At 46.6% G+C, this 27,024-nt stretch overlaps 1 protein-coding gene across 10 annotated transcripts in view; it reads right to left on the bottom strand.

The window, feature by feature from the left end:
* Positions 1–27,024, bottom strand: part of tex11 (testis expressed 11) — a 454,209-nt gene that overhangs the window by 396,042 nt on the left and 31,143 nt on the right. For all 10 annotated transcript variants that reach the window (XR_011593569.1, XR_011593571.1, XR_011593570.1 and 7 more), the window contains exons 4-6: positions 9,855–9,939; positions 4,730–4,809; positions 3,447–3,527 (exon numbers count right to left, since the gene is read on the bottom strand). Coding sequence is in view for 7 of the 10 variants with exons in the window: in XM_070882608.1 (XP_070738709.1) it covers positions 3,447–3,527; positions 4,730–4,809; positions 9,855–9,939 (246 nt within the window). In the remaining 3 variants the exon portion in view is untranslated. The remainder of the gene's footprint in view (positions 1–3,446; positions 3,528–4,729; positions 4,810–9,854; positions 9,940–27,024) is intronic.

Here is a 27,024-nt window from a genome sequence, read left to right as displayed (position 1 = left end):
TCACTTTCATCACCTCGCACACATATCGCCCACAATATCGCTCACCCAAAAAAACGCCCAGAAAAAGTGGAACTAACCAGAACTAATCACAGCGTATTGGATGCCATGTTCTACATCACATGTCGCATCCTTTAAAAGGCTGCTGTGCTTCAATCTCGGGAGAGTTCGGATGTACTCTGGAGGTCGTTGGAGTTGATGTGAACATCTGTACAAACATCTTGACCATACAGTGACCAATTGGAATTGAATAGGCGTCTTCTTCGGGACATTCATTGTTTGTGACCAATCGGTGGAAAACAGAGAGCTATTGCAATGGGGCCTGTCCTTTCTCACCCTCTCTTGATGACCAATTACATGCAGCAGACTCGAGATCGCCGAAGGTACGTTCCACAGCATTATGTGCCCAATGTAAGACGTGCCCAACTGATGACAAGGACCAGACGTTACATCCCCGGCAAGTACAGGGAGAAGCAGTCTTACCTCAACTTGCCCGATACAACCTGCCTTCGGAGACTGCGCTTTCCACAAAGAAGTTATCACGGAGGAATGCCAGCTGATAAGGGGAGATCGGCAGCCTGCCAGCACCATCAGTACTGCACTGTCTGTCGAGGTCAAGGTCACCGCAGCACTGTCGTTCTACACCTCGGATTCTTTTCAGGCCACAGCTGCCGACATTTACGGACTTTCTCAGCATGCCACACATCGCTGCATTAGACAGGTCACTGAAGCCCTGTACGCACACAGGAGGGACTTGATCAGCTTCCCTATGACCAGGGAGGCACAGAGTGAGAGGGCTCTAGGATTCTCCAGAATTGCAAACTTCCCCAAGGTGCAGGGAGCAATAAACTGTACGCACATCGCGATGCGGACACCTTTTCAGGATGCAGAGGTTTTCAGGAACGGCAACGGATTCCACTCCCTGAATGTCCAACTCGTTGTCGACCACCAGCAAATTATACTGGCAATGAATGTTCAATTTTCGGGCAGCATCCATGATGCTCACATCCTGAGTGAGAGCACTGTATCTGACTTGTTTAACAATCAGCCACACGGTCAATGCTGGATGCTTGGGGACAAAGGATATGGCCTCGCCATCTGGCTGATGACCCCCGCTGCGTGACACCCACACTGAAGCCGAGAGGCGATAGACTGAGAGTCGCAGAACCACTCGCAATATCGTGGAGAAAACCATTGGAGTGCTGAAGCAGCGCTTTAGATGCCTGGACCACTCAGGAGGCGAGCCCCAATACAACCCTGAGCTGGTAGTTCAATTCCTGGTGGTGTGCTCCATGCTGCACAACTTGGCTATCAGGAGGGGACAAGAATTGCCTGATGAGTCTGACAGTCCACCTCACCAGAGAGGAAGAGGAGGACGAGGAGGCAGACGCTGACATCGGCCCAGACAATCACGCTGGCGCTGAAGCCATGCCCCCGCCCCACTGTAGACTGCATTAAAGGACCCATGGTGGCATGATAGCTGCAAGAGCCTTACGTCAGGAGCTCATCAATGATCGCTTTGCCTGAAAGAACGTTGGTGTTATTTACAAGGCTGACACACTGCTGGGTGTGCAGGTGAAAAGTCAATGATTGGCATCACCTTGGTGACAGTTAAAGTTTAAGTTGATTGAAGTTAAGTGTTATTATAGCCTTTGATGTTAAGGAATCACCAACGTGCAGCTATCTGAGCCAATGCACAACAAAGTTTTGTTAAATAAAAAACATTTAGCCGAACATTTGTCTGAAATCATCAGTACTTCTGTGCAAACCAACCCTTTTTCCCGCCCCCCAACCCCCCCTGCTTCTCCTCCCCACCTCTACCCCTTCCCTTCCTGACTCCAAGCGGCTTGGCTGAGGAGGTCCTCAGGAGATGCTTCATTGGGGGGGTGGGGGGGGGCGGGTGCAGGCCGAGGCACTGCTTGGATGGATACGGGAGAGGACGGTCCTGAGGTGGGAACGTGCTCCGAGCCAGTAGCAAGATGTTGCTGCTGGCTCTCATGTGTGGTTGGCAATGGGAGTGCGGCACCTTGGGGTGCAGTGCCGCGCTCCGGGACCACTGGGAGCCCTCTGCCACCAGTGTTCCTGGCTACCAGCTCCAGGGCCTCCACCATCCTTTCCATGTTATATATTATTTGTTGGACAAAAACTCGCTGCCAACTATGTTCTTGGTGCTTAGTAGGCTTTTTGCTGCTGGTGAATCTCCGTCGTTCCTCCCACAAACACAAACCACAGCTACACACGCTTTCAGTCCCTCTGAGCTCTCTCTCTCTGTCTCCTCTTCTGCGCATGTCATAATGACCCTTGACCTGCTGAATCGCGGTAATCGAGTGTTGCCATGCCGTTGCTAAGGACGACCACACTTTATGGCAGAAGGCCAGCCAGATTTAACGCTATCGCCCATTTCATATCGCTCGCGGTAACGCCCATTTTTAAAAATGGAGACTAGGTGCTTTGAGAATGGGCGAGAAGCTCATTCTGAAAACCCTTTTTTACCGCCCACGCCAGAAATAACGGCCATTTTTGGGCGATATGCACAAAAGTGGAAAATCTAGCTCTTTGTTATTTTGCCTTTGCTCGTTTGTTTGCAACCAAGGTATTGATCATGATGGCTGCAAAATCCAAAACAACCTTATAATGTTATAATAGCATGTTGTTACAGTTTCTTTAAGAATCTCTTCACCAAATTCAGGCAAAGAAAATTGAAAGTAAAAACAAAGACAAGTTAATGCATAAGCATGGAGTAAGCAAAGCAAACTACATGACACACAGCCTCTGTCATTTCATTAGCACTTTACTATAAAATATAATCCCCAAGAGATACTGCAAGTTATACAGGTTTAACCTCCCTTATCCGGAACCCTCGGGATCTGGCCTAGTCCGAATGAGGGATACTTCCAGATAAGGGGAAGTCATGTTTTTTCAGTATGTGTGTGCTAGCTGATTGGCTGGAACAACTGTCAGTCAGACATTCAGTCAGTCAGTGTAGTGTTGGCGGGCCAGCTGGCCCCGAGGTGTCGGCGGGCCGTCGAGCCCCTAAGGTGTCGGCAGGCTGTCGAGCCCCGAGGTGTCAGTGGGCCGTCGGGCCCCTCGGTGTCAGCGGCCCGTCAGGCCCCAAGGAGTCGGCGGGCCCCTAGATGTCAGCGGGCCGTCGGGCCCCTAGGTGTCGCGGGCCGTCAGGCCCCGAGGAGTCGGCGGGCCGTCGGGTCCCAAAGGTGTCGACTCCAAAGTTGGGTAAATTTACTTGCCATTGATATGTAAATTTAGTTTTCGTTGATATTTTTCACCGGCCGCGTTGTGTGCATGCGCCATTCAGCAGCCGGAAATGGTTCCGAACAAGGGGTGGTTCCGGATAAGGGAGGTTCAGCCTGTACTATTAATTGAATGGCTGCATCAAGTAAAACAAAAAATCCAATTAAACTTAGGAAACTGATATGATAAAAGTAAAGTACTGTCACAGCCAAGTCCAGAAATCCATCTGCCAGTAACGGCTTCCTACAATCCAACCAGCTTCGTCCAGTTTTTGTGAACATCTAGAACAGAGAGTAATAATGATTTACAATGTAGTCGATACATAAATTAAACATACTTCTATTGAACATTGCATGAACTAAGTGTGGCTGATTTTCACTGTGAAACTCTGAGTAAACGGGTTGGTAACAGCCGGAAAATGGCGTCAATTCACTTAGTGCCCTGTGTACGCTGAGGCTCTGGCCACAGTCAACTTGGTTGGGCCTTTGGATGGGCAGCCAGATTGCCCAACTGTGTCAGGTGGGAAATTTTTAATGAGCTAACTAGGGTTCTATGATGTACATAGGAACCCATTTACAATTTTGAGATGCAAACGGGCAGAGCACGTGACACACATGCTTCACCCATTTGTACGGACATTGAGCGTTTCTTCTGGCCCCACAAAAATTATCCAGCCTGCTACTGGCCCATGCATGGCAGGCTGGCAATCAACTTTTCCCCTCCCAGGAACAGGTTCTCAGCCAGCTCCACTTGGAATTAACCGATGTCCCACCTTTCCCCATCAGCAAATTGCCTCAGAGCACCGATTTTGCACGCACAGTCCACTGGATCCATGCAGCTGAGGTCTGGGCACTAAATTGGCAGGGTCTTCACAACAACAACAGGTTCCGTCCACTATCCACACATTGACTGCCCATTTTGCACCAAGTATTAAAATTGGCTTCCTTATGTGTGCACCTCTGCCACTTACATGTACAGATTATCAAAACCCAGAACAGCCTTTTCTAAGGAAGTTGCAATATTAATTGTATATATATCATTGTATATATTTATGAATATAAAGTTGTTAATAATACATAATAACTCCTAATGGCACAGAAAAGAAACAACTTTTTGACCATAATTTAATTATATTGAACAACATCCTGTGATATTTAGAGTGATTTTAAATGTTAATACAACTAACTTTATTTAATCAAGGTTATTTTATTTGTATGAAAAATTAATAAGCACTTACTTGCATTTAGATAGTGCCTTTCACATCTCTCAGAAACAGCTCAAACTGCATCATATTCAATAAATTCCTTGGAAATAAAGTAACTCTTTTGCAACTAACACAGCAACCATGATGCTCACACAAGATTGCACAAATGGTAGTTAAATAAGTGATCATAAGTGACCCTTACATAATCAAACACACATCCGTTCCATTCAGTGAAAGCACCATTCCAATAATCTGTCAAATGCTACATGTCAAACTCACCAGTATTTGTCTTTGCAGTGTCTCTTCAGTGGGATCAGCATATTCACTCAGACAGATCAGCTTGCATGCCACATGACGCACTAAATGTTAAAGGATTCACAAACTTAATTGTTAGATTCTATACAATGAAGCTCTGCTTTCAGTTTCAGGACATTACTTATTCTCAGGTTCTGATAAGACTGCACTGGTATTACATATATGCTGTTACTCAGTAGCAGTTTACCTGCATCACATTATCACAATATTCACACGTATTGGACACAGTTCTTTGTAAAAATTCCAAATTGGCTGACTTTTCTCAGTCTAGATTTAGCTCGAAGAGTATTCTAGAATGAGAGCTTTAAAACTTCATTTGTTGCAAACTTAAGCATTTATATGTTCCAATATAAATAACATGATTACTTATTCTGATATCCATGTAGAGTAAAACTACCTTGCCGCACTGAGTTTTACCTAAGCTATGATTCAAATTTTGCTGCATTAAAACCATACAGAGAATGCCATCTGGGAGCAGTGCCTCAAGCGAGACCTACATGGAGAGGGAGCATAGCAGAAGGAGCCAGGATGCGCATCTGCACCAGTAGTATAGCTGGAGGATTCTGGGTGGCAACAAAAAAAGGGGGACACTGGGCAGGCATCGAGTCCTGTGCACAACTGGCACTTCAATGAGCACTGATATTGCAGACAGAAATCAAGTGAGGGGGCAGTTAAAATGGAGCACGGGACTTACCCACCTCTTTCCCGTCCTGATCTGCAAAACTGCAATTTTAAACTGCAGGTGGCAAGGATACCCGCTCAAAACTGGTGGGGTCCTCTTTAAATATGCAGATCGGTCTCCGATATCATCATCGGGGACTGAGCTGCTACTTTATCCTGGGGCCTGAAATGGGTAGCTGTGATGGCTTCTCCTCCAGGCAAAACGGAAGAGCTGCAGAAATCCCAGAAATACATAAGCACCAACTTTTTTTTTTTATTTGTCCCTGGGATGCGGGCATCACTGGCAAGGCCAGCATTTATTGCTCATCCCTAATTGCCCTGGAGAACATAAGAACATAAGAATTAGGAACAGGAGTAGGCCATCTAGCCCCTCGAGCCTGCTCCGCCATTCAACAAGATCATGGCTGATCTGGCCGTGGACTCAGTTCAACTTACTCGCCCGCTCCCCGTAACCCTTAATTCCCTTATTGGTTAAAAATCTATCTATCTGTGACTTGAATGCATTCAATAAGCTAGCCTCAACTGCTTCCTTGGGCAGAGAATTCCACAGATTCACAACCCTCTGGGAGAAGAAATTCCTTCACAACTCGGTTTTAAATTGGCTCCCCCGTATTTTGAGGCTGTGCCCCCTAGTTCTAGTCTCCCCTACCAGTGGAAACAACCTCTCTGCCTCTATCTTGTCTATCCCTTTCATGATTTTAAATGTTTCTGTAAGATCACCCCTCATCCTTCTGAACTCCAACGAGTAAAGACCCAGTCTACTCAATCTATCATCATAAGGTAACCCCCTCATCTCCGGAATCAGCCTAGTGAATCGTCTCTGTACCCCCTCCAAAGCCAATATATCCTTCCTTAAGTAAGGTGACCAAAACTGCACGCAGTACTCCAGGTGCGGCCTTACCAAACCGTATACAGTTACAGCAGGACCTCCCTGCTTTTGTACTCCATCCCTCTCGCAATGAAGGCCAACATTCCATTCGCCTTCCTGATTACCTGCTGCACCTGCAAACTAACTTTTTGGGATTCATGCACAAGGACCCCCAGGTCCCTCTGCACCTCAGCATGTTGTAATTTCTCCCCATTCAAATAATATTCCCTTTTACTGTTTTTTTCCCCCAAGGTGGATGACCTCACACTTTCCGACATTGTATTCCATCTGCCAAACCTTAGCCCATTCACTTAACCTATCCAAATCTCTTTGCAGCCTCTCTGTGTCCTCTACACAACCCGCTTTCCCACTAATCTTTGTGTCATCTGCAAATTTTGTTGCACTACACTCTGTCCCCTCTTCCAGGTCATCTATGTACATTGTAAACAGTTGTGGTCCCAGCACCGATCCCTGTGGCACACCACTAACCACCGATTTCCAACCCGAAAAGGACCCATTTATCCCCACTCTCTGCTTTCTGTTCGCCAGCCAATTCTCTATCCATGCTAATACATTTCCTCTGACTCCGCGTACCTCTATCTTCTGCAGTAACCTTTTGTGTGGCACCTTATCGAATGCCTTTTGGAAATCTAAATACACCACATCCATCGGTACACCTCTATCCACCATGCTCGTTATATCCTCAAAGAATTCCAGTAAATTAGTTAAACATGATTTCCCCTTCATGAATCCATGCTGCGTCTGCTTGATTGCACTATTCCTATCTAGATGTCCCGCTATTTCTTCCTTAATGATAGTTTCAAGCATTTTCCCCACTACAGATGTTAAACTAACCGGCCTATAGTTACCTGCCTTTTGTCTGCCCCCTTTTTTAAACAGAGGCGTTACATTAGCTGCTTTCCAATCCACTGGTACCTCCCCAGAGTTCAGAGAATTTTGGTAGATTATAACGAATGCATCTGCTATAACTTCCGCCATCTCTTTTAATACCCTGGGATGCATTTCATCAGGACCAGGGGACTTGTCTACCTTGAGATCCATTAGCCTGTCCAGCACTACCCCCCTAGTGATAGTGATTGTCTCAAGGTCCTCCCTTCCCACATTCCTGTGACCAACAATTTTTGGCATGGTTTTTGTGTCTTCCACTGTGAAGACCGAAGCAAAATAATTGTTTAAGGTCTCAGCCATTTCCACATTTCCCATTATTAAATCCCCCTTCTCATCTTCTAAGGGACCAACATTTACTTTAGACACTCTCTTCCGTTTTATATATCAGTAAAAGCTTTTACTATCTGTTTTTATGTTTTGTGCAAGTTTACTTTCGTAATCTATCTTTCCTTCCTTTATTGCTTTCTTAGTCATTCTTTGCTGTTGTTTAAAATTTTCCCAATCTTCTAGTTTCCCACTAACCTTGGCCACCTTATACGCATTGGTCTTTAATTTGATACTCTCCTTTATTTCATTGGTTATCCACGGCTGGTTATCCCTTCTCTTACCGCCCTTCTTTTTCACTGGAATATATTTTTGTTGTGCACTATGAAAGAGCTCCTTAAAAGTCCTCCACTGTTCCTCAATTGTGCCACCAGTCTACTGTGTTTCCAGTCTACTTTAGCCAACTCTGCCCTCATGCCACTGTAGTCCCCTTTGTTTAAGCATAGTACGCTCGTTTCTGACACAACTTCCTCACCCTCAATCTGTATTACAAATTCAACCAAACTGTGATCACTCATTCCGAGAGGATCTTTTACCAGGAGATCAATTATTTTTCCTGTCTCATTACACAGGACCAGATCTAAGATAGCTTGCTCCCTTGTAGGTTCTGTAACATACTGTTCTAAGAAACAATCCCGTATGCATTCTATGAATTCCTCCTCCAGGCTACCCCGTGCGATTTTATTTGACCAATCGATATGTAGGTTAAAATCCCCCATGACTACTGCCGTTCCTTTTTCACATGCCTCCATTATTCCCTTGATTATTGCCCGCCCCACCATGAAGTTATTATTTGGCGGCCTATAAACTATGCCCATCAGTGACTTTTTCCCCTTACTATCTCTAATCTCCACCCACAATGATTCAACATTTTGTTCATTGGAGCCAATATCGTCTCTCACAACTGCCCTGATATCATCCTTTATTAACAGAGCTACCCCACCTCCTTTCCCTTCTTGTCGATCTTTCCGAATCGTCAGATACCCCTGTATGTTTAATTCCCAGTTTTGGCCAGAAGGTGGTGGTGAGCAGCCCATAGTGCTGTTGAGGAGGGAAGTCCAGGATTTTGACCCAGCGACTATGAAGGAACTCCGATATATTTCCAAATTAGGATGGTGAGTGACTTGAAGGGGAACGTAAAGGTGATCCCATGCGCCTGCTGCCCTTGTTCTTCTAGGTGGTCGAGATCACGGGTGTGTGAGGTGCTGTCGAAGAACAAACTTACAATGTTTGTCAGGGTTTCCGCAGCTCTTCCGCTGAACTTGCATAAGATTGTAAATGCACCCCTTTACAATTACATTTAAAATCTGTTTAATTTTATATCTTACCTATACACACACATATTTTATTTGTACCAGTTTCTGACACAAATGACTATAGATTTGTGACTAAAGCACCAATAACTTCTCAATAAATGTACTTTTTTAATTATGTTCTTGATCGTATTTGTAGATGGCGTCATATTACTTAACGATAATATTATTTAAATATTTCTGTCACTCATATATAACTTTCATTATATTATTGTAGAGTAAAGATTTAACACCCATTTTGTTTGATTAAACTTCAAATGTAATTTGGCCAGTGTCCCTTTAAGAATCCCGGCTGAAAACGCATCATGAATGACGTCACCAGATCCGCTCCATCTAATAGGCCCAGGTAACGCGCTGGGTGAGCTGAATAGGCCAGATTAAAGCAAGTTCATTTTCAACAGCGGGATAAAGCCAGCAGCAGGGTGACGACCCGCTACGGACACCGGCCACACCCACACAGGTAGGCAAAATACCCGGCCATAGTGTCTGCAGTTAATGGGTCGGCCCCCTCCACCAGTGATTGATTCAACTGCTGTTTCGCTACACTGGCATTAAATACAAATGCTGCCCAAGTGCAACTGAACAGCTGTTTTTTCACTTCCATGTTAGTGTTAAGAATTACAAGGCAGAAAATCATCCCATGACTAAATATATTTCTTAAGTGGCCTGCAGGTGCAGTGTACCAAAAGTGCAATACATTGCACAGTTAAGAGTTAGGACGCAGGTTGGAGTTCACAATATATCGCACAGAAAGATTTCCACCATTACACTCCTCATCTCCATCCATTCGAGTAACGAAAGTGTTTCCACAGAAAATTAAGCAAAATTAGAATATAAATCAAATTATCCTAACATCTGGATACAAAATAATTGGCATACAGCAAGGATCTAGACAATTGGCCACAGTTCAGTCAGGAAGTGGTGCATCAAAAAGAAAAGAAAAAATAAAGGGAAATGGAGAAATAAATAATTAGCAATTCAAACAATTACTCACATTTTGTCCTTTGTTCACCATTAATTGATGATTCGAGTCTCTTGGTTACTGTCCAGTTCCACAAATTAATGGCATACTCTTCAATCTTTATTACAAGAAAAAATGTTGCATCATGAATGTGCTGTCTGAACTAACATCCTAACCATCCCTGCCAGTATTCATAGCAAAATTTAGCTGCTAATTACAGGGTTTCTAGCACTTCTTATTGTTCTATAACTGAATCAATCAATATTTTAATATTTTCTTTCAAAAAAGAGTTCTGCAAACACAGCAAATGGATAATTCAGTATTTCTAATTTATAAATGAAGGCCTGGTCCAAGACTGGAGTTATAACTATTCCATAATTTTCAGAATGTCTAAAGTTAATTAGATCTGCTCCCTCCACCAATAATTGGTTCAACTACACTGGCATTAAACATATAGCAGAATTTCAAAAAGACACAAATGCTGTCCGTGTGGATGTACAGCTGGTCTTCCATTTCCCTATGTATAGAAGCTACTGATAGTTACACTGGGATCAAGTTTCGGCCTGAGTTGCTCCTGTTTTTTTGGAGCAACTGGTTTAGAATGGAGTATCTTAGAAATTGCAATTCTCGGCATTTAGTTTGCTCCAGTTCTAGTCAGTTAGAACAGTTTCACTTTGGAACAGAATTTTTTTTTCCCAAAAGGGGGCGTGTCCGGCCACTTACGCCTGTTTTGAAAGTTTAGGCAATGAAAACTTACTCCAAACTAACTTAAAATGGAGTAAGTGCAGATTTTTGTACGCTCAGAAAAACCTTGCCTACACTTTACAAATCAGGCATAGGTTACAAATCAGGCATAGGGAACGAGAGTGGGGGAGGGAGGGACGTAATTAAATTCTACAAGCATTCAACAGTCTTACTTATACAAATAAAGAGCCATCCTGAATAAAAAATTATAAACAAAGCAATGACTAAATATTCAATGTCCCTACCTGTGTGAAGCAGCAGCAGCCTTCGAGCTGCAGTGCTTCAGGCAGGCCTTCTATGTTGGAGACAGGGGTGGCGTCAGTGACTCGACGGCAGCCCAACAGCGGCAGCAAGCAGCCTTCGAGCTGCGGTGCTTCAGGCAGGCCTTCCTTCCATCTAGGAGACGGGGCGGCGTCAGTGGCTCCACAGCAGCCGAAGAAACAGCAAACAAGCAGCCTTCGAGCTGCAAAGGAGGCTGAGGCCATTCGGCCGCGGAATAGGGACGGCGGCAGTGGCTCGACGGCAGCCGAAGAAACAGCAAACAAGCAGCCTTCGAGCTGCAAAGGAGGCTGAGGCCATTCGGCCGCGGAATAGGGACGGCGGCAGTGGCTCGACGGCAGGAAGAAACAGCAAACAAGCAGCCTTCGAGCTGCAAAGGGGACTGAGGCCATTCGGCCACGTGATGGGGCGGCGGCAGTGGCTCGACGGCAGGAAGAAACAGCAAACAAGCAGCCTTCGAGCTGCGAAGAGGACTGAGGCCATTCAGCCATGCGATAGGGGGTGGCGGTAATGGCTCGACGGCCGCCGAAGAAACAGCAAACAAGCAGCCTTCGAGCTGCGAAGGGGTCTGAGGCCATTCGGCCATGCAATAGGAGCGGCAGCAGTGGCGCGACGGCAGCCGAAGGCACAGCAAGCAAGCAGCCTTCAAGCTGTGAGGGGGACTGAGGCCATTCGGCCACGGGATAGGGGCATCGTCAGTGGCTGGACACAGCAAGCAAGCAGCCTTCAAATCAACACTTTTCTTCAAGTTCCTTTAAAAATGGCCGAGTGCCAATGTTTATGCTCCAACGCGCACGCGCAAGGCTGCCGGCCGATGTTGTCTCATTTAAATTAGCCCCGCCCCCACCACTTCTAGAATTGGCGCAACTCTCTTGCTCCGCTCCCAGCTGCTCTGTGCGCGCCGCGCCAAGCTCCAAAGGACCTGCAGGGAGCCGGAGAATCTGAAGGTATTTTTTTGACGCATTTTCGGGCGCGAAAAACGGGCGTCCAGGTCGGGGCTGCGCCGTTCTAGGCGCGGCCCGAAACTTCACCCTACTATGTCTGATTGTAAATTATTAAGGGCTAGAATTTTGCGCGATATTTCCGGCATGGGCGGTAAAAAAGGATTTTCAGATCGCCGGCTTCTCGCCCATTCTCAAACCACCTAGTCTCCACTTTTGAAAATGGGCATTATCGCGAGCGATATAAAATGGCAGGAGCGTTAAATTTTTTTGATCTTCTGCCATAAAGTGGCTGTCCTTAGCAACGGCATGGCAACACTCGATTCCCGAGATTCTGGAGGTCAAGGGTCACCATGACATGCGCAGGAGACAGAGAGAGAGGGAGTTCAGAGGGACTGAAGGCGTAGCTGGGTGTGGTGTGGCTGCTTTGGGAGGAAGGAGGGAGACTTTAGAGCTTCACAGCAGGTAGGCAAACCAAAAGTAGGTGTTACCAGCCACATATTTGCCTGAATTTGGTCTATAATGGAGAGAGAGGAGGAGGCATCACAGCACGCTGTGGAGACTGACGCTGGGAAGAGCAGTGAGCTGGGAGAGGAACACATTGGAGGGCGCAAAAGAGCCAGGAGGTTCTCGGAAGAGGCAAATGCCTCCATCCTGCAGGAGGTCAAGTTACGCTGGGGTGATTTGACACAGGGAGGACTTGGGAAGCCCATCCCAAAGGCATACCAGAAGATATGGACCGAGATAGCAGAGGTGGTCTCGTCGGCGACCAACGAGGTGCATGAGGGCAACCAATGCCGCAAACGATGGAACGACCTTGTGGGATCCGCAAGAATGTATTACATTGATTTACATGTACTTATGTATTTATATAATTTGATTTATGACAGTCATCAGTGACTATCAGCAGATGTGAGGTCTTGCATTATTACCGGGAATGTTTTACTCAAAGCCTGCGGTCATGGTGTATGTCTTTAGGTAAAGAATGTTAATTTTCATAATAATCATGATTACATCTGTCGGTTATATGTTGTATCAATGTCTGTGACAGTACCTAGCAATGATATCGCGCAATGATCGCATGCCATGTCGCCCTGTCACCTTTTACAGAAGAAGCTATCGACAATGAGGTCCATGCAGAGGCGAACGGGTGGGGGGGGCCACCAGTCCCAGCGACATCACTGACATGGAGGAGCATGTGCTTGCACTCATGGGGAAGCATCCCCGGACAGCCACAGACGCATCTGCAGACCATGAAGCGATGCCACGTGAGTAAAGCTTACACCATTGTGTCATGTAAAGTCTATAGATGCCACACCCACTCATATCTGAACAATCATATATGATAGATGATTTCTAAAATTGTCCATAAATAATGCTGGCCTAATGAAAATCATTGCAATGCACAATGTGTTCATGGTCATGAAATGTGATGTCTTTGATAGCGGTGGTGCTTTTGTCATACATATGCTGTGTGTAGCGGTGGACTCACCTTGTCACCCTAGCACACCCTTTTCCTCTAATAACCTCATTTGTGTTTTACAGCTCAGCCAGCAGCGCGGCCCCAGGCAAGACCAGAGGCCAGAAGGTGGGGGCGCGAGGCAATAGTCGGCGGACGATCCTACTACATCTGGTTCTGAGGAGCTCCGATTCTCGCCCGTCAATCCGCTGGGTCTGTACTCCACGGATGAGCGCGCAGACTTCGAAGAATCTGCATCGGCACGCTCCAGAAGCCATTCCACCCCAAGGCCATCTAGTGGTCCTCCGGTCATTCCCGCCTCCACTCTGGAGGTACCAGCCCTAAGCACCTCGCCACAGGGCACCCTTTTTGTCCCCAGGATGGTGCCGACCCCGCGGAGGCCTAGGGAAGTGGCAGGTCTGTTCCACGAGCACGACATGAGAGCGGAGAGATGGTACAGTTGTCCAGGAGGACTGTAGACATTGGTGACCAGCTCATCGAAGCATTGGGGGGCATATCCCAACAGCTGGCCACCATGACCGAGTACATTCCGCGCATGGCAGAGTACCCTGGATATGATAGCCAGGAACACTGCTGCCACAGGCCTCCCAGTGGTCTCAGAGCGTTGCACTCCACCCCAGGTTCTGCGCCACCACTGCAAACGACAGATGAGAGCAAGGACCAAGATCCTGCTTCTGCATCAGAGAATGTTGCCTCCTCAGCACCCCCTGCTCCCGTGCAATGACCGCATCTGCCTTCATCCCCCCCCCATGAGGCACCGCCTGAGGAGCTCCTCGGCCAGGCGCCGTGGAGCGAGGAGGGAAGGGGTAGCTGGGGAGAATAAGGGGAGGGGGGAAGGAAAGTGAGGTACATGTGCGCAGGTGATGGCTATGTTATATCTCCATCTGGGTGTATGCAATTTGTTGCAATGTATGGGGGCTGGGGACCACGCTCCTGCTTTGCCTTTGTATTCTGTGTTGCTGGACATGTTGAATATGTGATTTATGTCAATGGTGGAAAATTTAGGTTGTGGGTGGGGTTATGGATGTTATTGGCTGTGATACTTATGATTTCAGACCAATGTTGGTATTAAATTTTTGTTATTGAACATAACCTTGTTGCACATTGTCTCAGATAGCTGGACCGTTACACACTGGTGATTCCTTACCATGAAAGGGTTAAATAAAACTTAACATCAATCAACGTAAATTTTAACTGGCACCAAGGTGATGGGCACCATTGATGTCTGAGCTGTACACACACAGCAGTGTGTCAGCTTTGTCACTCACATCAGCGCTCTTTCAGGCAAATCTTTCAGAGATCAGCTCCTCACGTAAGAGTGGGATTTAACAAATGCCTGCCACACCGCTGGCGTTCGTTCCGGTTAGTTCCACTTTTTGTGGCCGTTTTTTTGGGCGAGCGATATTGTGGCCAATATGTGTGCGAGGTGATGAAATTGACGATGGGCGATCTCATGGCCGCTAGTGTGGGTAAATATGCTCTTTACGACAAAAAACAGTGGGCAGGCGTTAATATTGAATCTCAGCATTAATTCCGTGCGGAAAGTAATGTTGGGCGATATTATGGGCGTTGATTTCGCCCATTCTGCTGATTCCGCCCAAAAAAAGTGGGCAGACGGTAATATTTTTTCTCGGCATTAAGCACATGGGGAAAGTAACGCTCGCAGCTAAGTTTCCTAAAAATGCCCATCAGTTTCCATTTTGTGCCAAAATGAGCGATATATTGGCATTATATGTCATTTCAGTGGTAAAATGGGCGTTGAGTGGGCGTTAAGCATGCAAAAAAGTGGAGCTTCTAGCCCCATGTAACTGGCACTATTTACAATTAAAAAATGGAGTCAGTGAAAATGTTTGACCTAGATTATCCCCAAATGGCAACCAATTGTATATTCTGCTTCCAGCTAGACTTTCCATTCAGTGTGTATTGCTATGATTTTCAAGAGGTAAGGGTATAACAGTTGTTTTTTTAAAGAACGATAAACAGTTAAGAACAGCAGTCCCCAAAGAAGTTACACTCAGCAGTAAGGTAACTGAGTCATTCATATGTTCACCGTGCACAATGGTGACCATATATTTGACCCTAGTATAGATGCATATTTCAAACAACCCAACAATATTAATGATTAGCTTTAGCTGTTCGGACAACCCAGAACAAACAGACATCCTATTTGGCCCAACAGTTGGAAAAAACCCGGTTACGCAATAGTAATATTATCAGGCCAGTTAGCTTGAGATCAGTTAAAAAACATAGAAACATAGAAAATAGGAGCAGTAGTAGGCCATTCGGTCCTTCGAGTCTGTACAGCCATTCAATACGATCATGGCTGATCCTCTATCTCAACACCGCTTTTTCCCCATACCCCTTGATGTCTTTTGAGTCTAGAAATCTATCTATCTTCTTCTTAAATATATTCAGTGACTTGGCCTCCAAAGTCTTCTGTGGTAGAGAATTCCACAGGTTCACCACCCTGAGTGAAAATATTTCTTCCCATATCGGACCTAAATGTCCTATCCCATATCCTGAGACTATGACCCCTTGTTCTAGGCTTCCCAGCCAAGAGAAACATCCTCCCCGCATCCAGTCTGTCCGACCCCGTCAGAATTTTATACGTTTCAATCAGATCCCCTCTCATTCTTCTAAACTCCAGTGAATGCAGGCCTAGTCGACCCAATCTCTCCTCATACGACAGACAGTTCTGCCATCCCAGGAATCAGTCTTGTGAACCTTCGCTGCACTCCCTCTATGGCAAGTATATCCTTTCTTTGGTAAGGAGAGCAAAACTGCACACAATACTCCAGGTGTGGTCTCACCAAGGCCCTGAATAACTGTAGTAAGACATCCTTGCTCCTGTACTCAAATCCTATTGCAATGAAGGCCAACATACCATTTGCCTTCCTAACTGCTTGCTGCACCTGTATGTTTGCTTTCAATAACTGGTGTACAAGGACACCCAGGTCCCTTTGTGCATCGACATTTTCCAAGCTATCACCATTTAAATAATACTTTGTCTTCATGTTTTTCCTACCAAAGTGGATAACTTCACACTTATCCACGTTATACTGCAACTGCCATGTGTTTGCCCACTCACTCAACCTATCTAAATCACCTTGCAGCGTCTTTGCATCCTCCTCACAACTCACAATCCCACCTAGTTTTGTGTCATCAGCAAACTTGGAAATATTACATTTGGTTCCCTCATCCAAATCATTTATATATATTGTGACTAGCTGGGGCCCAAGCACTGATCCCTGTGGTACCCCACTAGTCACTGCCCGCCACTCCGAAAAAGACCCGTTTATTCCTACTCTCTGTTTCCTGTCAGTTAACCAATTTTCAATCCATGCCAGTATATTACCCCCAATCCTATGTGCTTTAATTTTGCACACTAACCTCTTCTGTGGGACTTTATCAAAGGCCTTCCGAAAATCCAAATACACTACATCCACTGGTTCTCCCTTAACTATTCTATCAATTACATCCTCAAAAAACTCCCGTAGGTTTGTCAAACACGATTTTCCTTTCCCTTGTCGGGAAACTGCTGAAACTCATTGTTAGAGTAAAAATACTTCTCTTCTTCAAGGTGCACTCCCTGATATAAGGAATCGACACCCGCCCATTAATACAACCACAGAATCACTCAGATGAAACCTCGATTCAACAGATCTTTATTCAAGCATGCAGGGGAAGAGTTCACGAATGACCTTTCTAAGAACAGAGATTTCTACGACAGTTATACATTTTCTGAGGTGTGCGGCCCTCCTACAAAACCACCAATTGGCCTACTGCTTATCAGCGAAGTTACATTGATTCGCTGACCCTTACCAGACTGGCTCTGAGTGGTTCCCCCAACCTTTCCATATTCCATCATTTGTCAGTCTTATGGAATGTGTTGCTCAGTGGTGTCAACTTTGCCTCAGTTCCTCATGACGTGTTGATTAACCTTGTTTCCCAGGGTGGTGCCTCCTTATCCCTCTCCCAAGAACTCTAGTCAAAACTATCAGTTAATACTATCCCGTTCCCATGTTGCTATAATCTATGTTCCCAAACAGCTTACTCTCTACTGTCCTTAGTAAGCGTTGTTCTGTACTGAATGTGTTGTTTCCATCTTCTATCAGTCTGTGCTAGGGTTTAACACATTGTTGGTTACTTCCACTCCTTCAGTATGAAGTTCAGGACCTGGAACGTTAGGACCCTCATGGACAATCCCAACAGCAACAGGCCAGAACGCCGCACTGCCATAGTTGCCCGGGAACTCAGACGTTTTGACATTGACATCGCCGCCCTAAGCGAGACTCGGCGGGCAGGGGAAGGCCAGTTGAAGGAACATGGTGGAGGTTACATCTTCTTCTGGAAAGGGAAACCAGACGCAGAACGCCGCCTTCATGGAGTCGGCTTTGCCGTCAAGAATGAGCTGGTCGACCACCTCAAAAAGTCCCCCTGTAGGGTCAACGAACGCCGCATGACTCTCCGTATCACCCTATCTCGGAACCAATGTGCCACAGTCATCAGTGCGTACGCACTCGATGCAACGGCTGAGGCTAAAGAGGGTTTTAATTCCAACCTCGAGACATCCTTGTCCCGTATCCCCACGGGTGACAAATTGATCCTCCTGGGTGATTTTAATGCCAGGGTTGGCAAAGACACAGCCCTCTGGGGAGGTGTGATTGGCAGAGAGGGGGTAGGGAAAGCCAATTCCAGCGGTACCCTACTCCTGACAAAATGTCTAGAACATGAACTCCTCATTACCAACACCCTGTTCCGCCAGAGGGACAAATACAAGGCATCGTGGCAACACCCTCGCTCCAAACACTGGCACCTGCTTGACTATGTCATCGTCCGAGCCAGGGATCGCAAGGATGTGCGCATCACCCGTGCTATGACAGGAGCTGATGACTGCTGGACGGACCACCACCTAATCCGATCCATCATCATTAACATTGCTCCAAAGCAGAAGGGACAGCAGAAGCAGTTCCACAAAAAAGTTAATGCCGGGCACTTAGAGACCCAGCTCAGAGAGCCCTATACAGCCAGCGCCTCACAGCCAATCTGGCGTGCCTTGACGACCCTGAGATGCTGAATCCCCATAGCGCTTGGTCTGCCCTCCAGGCCTCTATAACCAATGCCTGTGAAGAGACACTTGGTCACTCAATCAGAAAACATCAGGACTGGTTTGATGAAAATGATCAGGAGATCGAAGAACTAATAGATCGCAAGTGCAAAAGCGTTTGAGCCTCAAGCAACAGCCCAATTCGGGAGCTGCAAAACAACATTACAGACTCAGGTCCAACAAAAAACTCGGGACCTAAAGAACAGGCGGTGGATGGAGAAAGCACAGGAGATACAACAACTGGCCGACAGCCACGATATGCAAGGATTCTTCACTGCAGTCAAGGTCATGTACGGTCTAAACTCCCAAGGCTCCACCCCACTCCTGGCCAAGAACGGGGAAACACTCATCAAGGACACCAAGGCTGTCAGGGCATGATGGAAGGAGCACTTTGAAGATCTCCTCAATCAAGACTCTGCCTTTGACCTGAGTGTTCTCGATTCCATCCCGCAGCATGCCACCCATCACCAACTCCGTGAAACTCCAACGTGGCAAAGCCATAAAACAGCTTAAGAATAACAAGGCTACAGGTGCGGATGGAATCCTTGCTGAGGCGCTAAAATATGGCGGAGAGGCGCTGTTGGATTGGATACATGACCTCATCTCTCTCATCTGGAGGGAGGAAAGCATGCTGGGAGATCTCAGAAATGCAGTGATTGTGACCATTTTTAAAAAGGGTGACAAGTCCGACTGCGGCAACTACAGGGGAATTTCCCTGCTATCAGCCACTGGGAAAGTTGTCGCTAGAGTTCTCCTCAATCGTCTTCTCCCTGTGGCTGAGGAGCTCCTCCCGGAATCACAATGCGGATTTCGTCCCCTATGGGGCACAACAGACATGATCTTTGCAGCGCGCCAGTTGCAGGAAAAATGCAGGGAGCAGCACCAGCCCTTATACATGGCCTTTTTCGATCTTACAAAGGCCTTTGACACTGTCAACCGTGAGGGTCTATGGAACGTCCTCCTCCGTTTCGGATGCACCCAAAAGTTTGTCAACATCCTTCGCCTGCTTCACGTTGACATGCAGGCCGTTATCCTTACCAACAGATCCATTACAGACCCAATCCACGTCCAGATCGGGGTCAAACAGGGTTGCGTTATCGCTCCAACCCTCTTCTCAATCTTCCTCGCAGCCATGCTCCACCTCCAATCAACAAGCTTCCCGCTGGAGTGGAATTATACAGAACCAGTGGGAATCTGTTTAACCTATGCCGCCTCCAGGCCAGGTCCAAGATCACCCCAACCTCTGTCATTGAGCTGCAGTATGTGGACGATGCCTGCGTCTGTGCACATTCAGAGGCTGAACTCCAGGATATAGTCAATGTATTCACTGAGGCATATGAAAGCATGGGTCTTGCGCTTAACATCCGTAAGATAAAGGTCCTTCACCAGCCTGTCGTCGCCGCACAGCACTGTCCTCCAATCATCAAGATCCACGGTGTGGTCCTGGACAACGTGGACCAGTTCCCATATCTCGGGAGCCTCTTATCAACAAAGGCAGACATTCATGCGGAGATTCAGCATCGTCTCCAATGCACCAGTGCAACCTTCAGCCGCCTGCGGAAAAGTGTTCGAAGACCAGGCCCTCAAATCTACCACCAAACTTATGGTCTACAGAGCTGTCGTAATACCCGCCCTCCTGTATGGGTCTGAGGCATGGACGATGTACAGAAGGCACCTCAAGTTGCTGGAGATATATCACCAACGATGTCTCCGCAAGATCCTGCAAATCTCCTGGGAGGATAGGCGCACCAACATCACTGTCCTCGACTAGGCTAACATGCCCAGTATTGAAGCACTGACCACACTCGATCAGCTTCGCTGGGCAGGCCATAGTAAGCATGTCAGATACGAGACTCGCTAAGCAAATGCTTTATGCGGAGCTCCTTCATGGTAAACGAGCCAAAGGAGGACAGTGGAAACGTTATAAGGACACCCTCAAAGCCTCCCTGGTAAAGTGCGACATCACCACTGACACCTGGGAGACCCTGGCCGCAGACCGCCCGAGGTGGAGAAAGTCCATCTGGGAGGACGTTGAGCTCTTTGAGTCTCAACGCAAGGAGCATGAAGAGGCCAGGCGCAGGCAGCGGAAGGAGCGCACGGCAAACCAGCCCTACCGACCCCTTCCCCCGACGAATGTCTGTCCCACCTGTAACAGGGTCTGTGGCTCTCGTATTGGACTGTTCAGCCATCAAAGAACTCACTTTGGGAGTGGAAGCAAGTCCTCCTCAATTCCAAGGGACTGCCTATGATGATGGTTACTTATGATGGTTCATTTACCAGAAAGCTTTGCTTTTTAGCTGTTCTCCATTTTAAAACCCATTTGTAAGTGAGTTTTATAAGCGAACTTCACATGCATATAAGCGAATGTCTACTTCCACTTTGGTGACAGTATTTTATCCCCTTACACTCATTATTAACAAAGTGGTAACAAGGCACTTAGAAAATCATTGTTTGGCAGAGTCACCATGATTTTATGAAAGGGAAATTGTGTTTTACAAATCTATTTGTTTTTTGAGAATGTAACTAGCAGGGTAGATAAAGGGGTACCAGTGAATGTAGCATATTTGAATTTTCAAAAGGCATCATAAGGTGCCACATGAAAGTTTGTTACACAAGATAAAGGCTCATGGGGTTGCAGGTAATATATTAGTATGGATAGAGGATTACATAAAGAACAGAAAATAGGAATAAACGGGTCACTTTCAGGTTGGCAGGATGTTACTGGTGGGGTGTCACATTGATCAGTGTTGGATCCTCTCAGCTATTTACAATCTATATTAATGACTTAGATGAAGGGACCGAGTGCAATGTATCCAAATTTGCTGACGATACACCAAAGTTAGGTGGGAAAGTAAGCTGTAAGGGAGACAGAAAGAGCCTGCAGAGGGATTATAGACAGATTAAGTGAGTGGGCGATAAGGTGGCAGATGGAGTATAATGTGGGGAAGTGAGAAATTATCCACTTTGGTAAGAAGAATTGAAAAGCAGAATTTTTTTAAATGTTGGGAAACTATTAAATGTCAGTGTTCAAAGGGATTAGGGTGACCTTGTACACAAAACACAGAAAGTTAACATGCAGGTGCATCAAGCAATTAAGAAGACAAATGGCATGTTGTCCTTTATTGCAAGAGGGTTGGAGTACAAGAGTAAGGAAGTAGTGCTGCAATTGTACAGGGCTTTGGTGAGACCACACCTGGAGTATTGCGCACAGTATTGGTCTCCCTTATTTAAGGAAGGATATACTTGCATTGGAGGCAGTTCAGAGAAGGTTCACAAGATTGATTCCTGAGATGAAGAGGTTGTCATATGAAGAAAGGTTGAACAGATTGGGCCTATACTCATTGGAGTTTAGAAGACTGAGAGGTGATCTTATTGAAGTGTATAAGATTCTGAGGGGGCTTGACACGGTAGATGCAGAGAGTTTCCTCCAATGGGGAATCTAGAACTAGAGGGCATAATCTCAGAATAAGGGGTTGCCCATTTAAAACGGAAATGAGGAGGAATATCTTCTCTCAGAGGGTCGTGAGGCATTGGAATTCTCTATCCTAGAGAGCTGTGGAGGTTGGGTCGTTGAATATATTCAACCCATATTCACAGCCACCCCTTCGATCTTGCTATTCCAACTGTGTCAATTAAAGATAAAGCCATCTCTGACCATTTCCTTGTATCACTCTCAACCCACATCCCCCTTCCCCAATCCAAACCTACTTCCTTCTGCATCCACCTCTGGAAAAAACTCTCCAAACTCTCTTAAAACTTATCGGGCCGATTTTCATCAAGGTCTCCGCCCACCCAAAGTACTGCCGAGATACCGGACGGTACTTTGGGCGGGATATACATGGCCGAGGTCCCTCGAAGATCAGCGGGCAGCAAATGGATGACGTACACCGCCAATCTGGGCGGCAGCGGGCGGGAGGTCTCATTCTCGGTGGCAGAAACACTTGCTGCCCAAGTGCCGTCGAGAATGGAGTCAGGCCCACGGAGGGTTGAAGACCTGAAAAAAAAAAATCACCAAAAAAAAGTACAAAAACTATCGGAAGACCTTCAGAGGACCCCATGCAGGTAAGTCGCTGTTGAATTTTTTTTTTAATATGTTCACTTACCTTTTTTTCAGGTTCTTCAGACTTACCGTCAGGGACAGATCAGCCTGCAGCCAGCGGTCCACCCCGTTCTGCCGCCGAGTCTTGCCGACTCCCGCCCACAAGAATCTGGGAGCTCAATGGGGAGGAGGTCAGTTGCACCACTCGGCCATCCGCTGACGTCAGCGGGCGGTTCCTGGCAGCTCGCCCCTCCCGCCCGCTCCGGGCCACCCCGAAGGTGGCAGTGGATGGATCTTCAGGAGGAATGACAGGGGGAGTGGGTGGTGGGCTGATGAATTTCGGCCCCATCAACTCAAAACTGTCCAATCTTTGACCCTCTTTTAAGTGTCATTTCTGCAGCCACCAATCTGCTCAACCACACCCTCACCACTACATAGAAACATAGAAACATAGAAAATAGGTGCAGGAGTAGGCCATTCGGCCCTTCTAGCCTGCACCGCCATTCAATGAGTTCATGGCTGAACATTCAACTTCAGTACCCCATTCCTGCTTTCTCGCCATACCCCTTGATCCCCCTAGCAGTAAGGACCTCATCTAACTCCTTTTTGAATATATTTAGTGAATTGGCCTCAACAACTTTCTGTGGTAGAGAATTCCACAGGTTCACCACTCTCTGGGTGAAGAAGTTCCTCCGCATCTCGGTCCTAAATAGCTTACCCCTTATCCTTAGACTGTGACCCCTGGTTCTGGACTTCCCCAACATTGGGAACATTCTTCCTGCATCTAACCTGTCTAACCCCGTCAGAATTTTATATGTTTCTATGAGGTCCCCTCTCATTCTTCTGAACTCCAGTGAATACAAGCCCAGTTGATCCAGTCTTTCTTGATAGGTCAGTCCCGCCATCCCGGGAATCAGTCTGGTGAACCTTCGCTGCACTCCCTCAATAGCAAGAATGTCCTTCCTCAGGTTAGGAGACCAAAACTGTACACAATACTCCAGGTGTGGCCTCACCAATGCCCTGTACAACTGTAGCAACACCTCCCTGCCCCTGTACTCAAATCCCCTTGCTATGAAGGCCAACATGCCATTTGCTTTCTTAACCGCCTGCTGCACCTGCATGCCAACCTTCAATGACTGATGTACCATGACACCCAGGTCTCTTTGCACCTCCCCTTTTCCTAATCTGTCACCATTCAGATAATAGTCTGTCTCTCTGTTTTTACCACCAAAGTGGATAACCTCACATTTATCCACATTATACTTCATCTGCCATGCATTTGCCCACTCACCTAACCTATCCAAGTCGCTCTGCAGCCTCACAGCATCCTCCTCGCAGCTCACACTGCCACCCAACTTAGTGTCATCCGCAAATTTGGAGATACTACATTTAATCCCCTCATCTAAATCATTAATGTACAGTGTAAACAGCTGGGGCCCCAGCACAGAACCTTGCGGTACCCCACTAGTCACTGCCTGCCATTCTGAAAAGTACCCATTTACTCCTACTCTTTGCTTCCTGTCTGACAACCAGTTCTCAATCCATGTCAGTACACTACCCCCAATCCCATGTGCTCTAACTTTGCACATCAATCTCTTGTGTGGGACCTTGTCGAACGCCTTCTGAAAGTCCAAATATACCACATCAACTGGTTCTCCCTTATCCACTCTACTGGAAACATCCTCAAAAAATTCCAGAAGATTTGTCAAGCATGATTTCCCTTTCACAAATCCATGCTGACTTGGACCTATCATGTCACCTCTTTCCAAATGCACTGCTATGACATCCTTAATAATTGATTCCATCATTTTACCCACTACCGATGTCAGGCTGACCGGTCTATAATTCCCTGTTTTCTCTCTCCCTCCTTTTTTAAAAAGTGGGGTTACATTGGCTACCCTCCACTCCATAGGAACTGATCCAGAGTCAATGGAATGTTGGAAAATGACTGTCAACGCATCCACTATTTCCAAGGCCACCTCCTTAAGTACTCTGGGATGCAGTCCATCAGGCCCTGGGGATTTATCGGCCTTCAATCCCATCAATTTCCCCAACACAATTTCCCGGCTAATAAGGATTTCCCTCAGTTCCTCCTCCTTACTAGACCCCCCGACCCCTTTTATAACCGGAAGGTTGTTCGTGTCCTCCTTCGTGAATACCGAACCAAAGTACTTGTTCAATTGGTCCGCCATTTCTTTGTTCCCCGTTATGACTTCCCCTGATTCTGACTGCAGGGGACCTACATTTGTCTTTACTAACCTTTTTCTCTTTACATATCTATAGAAACTTTTGCAATCCGTCTTAATGTTCCCTGCAAGCTTCTTCTCATACTCCATTTTCCCTGCCCTAATCAAACCCTTTGTCCTCCTCTGCTGAGTTCTAAATTTCTCCCAGTCCCCAGGTTCGCTGCTATTTCTGGCCAATTTGTATGCCACTTCCTTGGCTTTAATACTATCCCTGATTTCCCTTGATAGCCACGGTTGAGCCACCTTCCCTTTTTTATTTCTATGCCAGACAGGAATGTACAATTGTTGTAGTTCATCCATGCGGTCTCTAAATGTCTGCCATTGCCCATCCACAGTCAACCCCTTAAGTATCATTCGCCAATCCATCTCAGCCAATTCACGCCTCATACCTTCAAAGTTAGCCTTCTTTAAGTTCTGGACCATGGTCTCTGAATTAACTGTTTCATTCTCCATCCTAATGCAGAATTCCACCATATTATGGTCACTCTTCCCCAAGGGGCCTCGCACAACGAGATTGCTAATTAATCCTTTCTCATTACATAACACCCAGTCTAAGATGGCCTCCCCCCTAGTTGGTTCCTCGACATATTGGTCTAAAAAACCATCCCTTATGCACTCCAGAAAATCCTCCTCCACCGTATTGCTTCCAGTTTGGTTAGCCCAATCTATGTGCATATTAAAGTCACCCATTATAACTGCTGCACCTTTATTGCACGCACCCCTAATTTTCTGTTTGATGCCCTCCCCAACATCACTACTACTGTTTGGAGGTCTGTACACAACTCCCACTAACGTTTTTTGCCCTTTGGTGTTCTGCAGCTCTACCCATATAGATTCCACATCATCCAAGCTAATGTCCTTCCTAACTATTGCCTTAATCTCCTCCTTAACCAGCAATGCTACCCCACCTCCTTTTCCTTTTATTCTATCCTTCCTGAATGTTGAATACCCCTGGATGTTGAGTTCCCAGCCCTGCTCATCCTGGAGCCACGTCTCCGTAATCCCAATCACATCATATTTGTTAACATCTATTTGCACAGTTAATTCATCCACCTTATTGCGGATACTCCTTGCATTAAGACACAAAGCCTTTAGGCTTGTTTTTTTAACACCCTCTGTCCTTTTAGAATTTTGCTGTACAATGGCCCTTTTTGTTCTTTGCCTTGGGTTTCTCTGCCCTCCACTTTTCCTCATCTCCTTTCTGTCTTTTGTTTTTGCCTCCTTTTTGTTTCCCTCTATCTCCCTGCATTGATTCCCATCCCCCTGCCATATTAGTTTAACTCCTCCCCAACAGCACTAGCAAACACTCCCCCGAGGACATTGGTTCCGATTCTGCCCAGGTGCAGACCGTCCGGATTGTACTGGTCCCACCTCCCCCAGAACCGGTTCCAATGCCCCAGGAATTTGAATCCCTCCCTGCTGCACCATTGCTCAAGCCACGTATTCATCTGAGCTATCCTGCGATTCCTACTCTGACTAGCACGTGGCACTGGTAGCAATCCCGAGATTACTACTTTTGAGGTCCTACTTTTTAATTTAGCTCCTAGCTCCTTAAATTCATTTCGTAGGAACTCATCCCTTTTTTTACCTATGTCATTGGTACCAACGTGCACCACGACAACTGGCTGTTCTCCCTCCCTTTTTAGAATGTCCTCCACCCGCTCCGAGACATCCTTGACCCTTGCACCAGGGAGGCAACACACCATCCTGGAGTCTCGGTTGCGGCCGCAGAAACGCCTATCTATTCCCCTTACAATTGAATCCCCTATCACTATCGATCGCCCACTCCTTTGATGCTCTCTCCCATGCTGGCCATTCCCCCTGGTACAGCCCTCATCTTCCCTCCCTCAAGTCAAAAGGGCGCAGACTTGAACGGATGTGGTGGACAACTGGTTTAGCCATTCAGCACTAGATCTGGCTTGAACACGTAAAATATTATTGTTAAGTATGCAATAAAGGTTCAAACTGAGTACTGTTTAACTAAGCAAGGTACAAACTTAGCTCTGCTTTATTTAGGCCCAAAGTGCCTGACTCTCAAAATGGCTGGCCTTTTATACATATGTGTGCTGGTCAGTTGCCTCCAACAATGACGCCATCTGGTGGCTACAAACAGAATGTACTTACATGACAATACCCCACTCCGAGATCTTATCACAGTCTTTCACAGGTTGAGCCGGTCCAGTGCTTTGCACTCCCGGGTTGACCGTCTCAGTTCGATTCTAGCCTTGGTTGAGTGTGCAGGGTCTGTTGTGGCTGATGGCTGGATGACTGACTTGTTGGGGGTGACAGCCTTTGACACAGTTGACGACTCCATCCTCCTCCAAAGTCTTTCAACCATCGTCCAGCTAGGTGGGACTGCGCTCGTCT

The sequence above is a fragment of the Pristiophorus japonicus genome, chromosome 6 (assembly GCF_044704955.1).
Source record: "Pristiophorus japonicus isolate sPriJap1 chromosome 6, sPriJap1.hap1, whole genome shotgun sequence".
Classification (NCBI taxonomy): domain Eukaryota; kingdom Metazoa; phylum Chordata; class Chondrichthyes; family Pristiophoridae; genus Pristiophorus; species Pristiophorus japonicus.
Note: the sequence above shows the minus strand (reverse complement) of the source record. Positions and strands in the feature narration are given on the sequence as shown.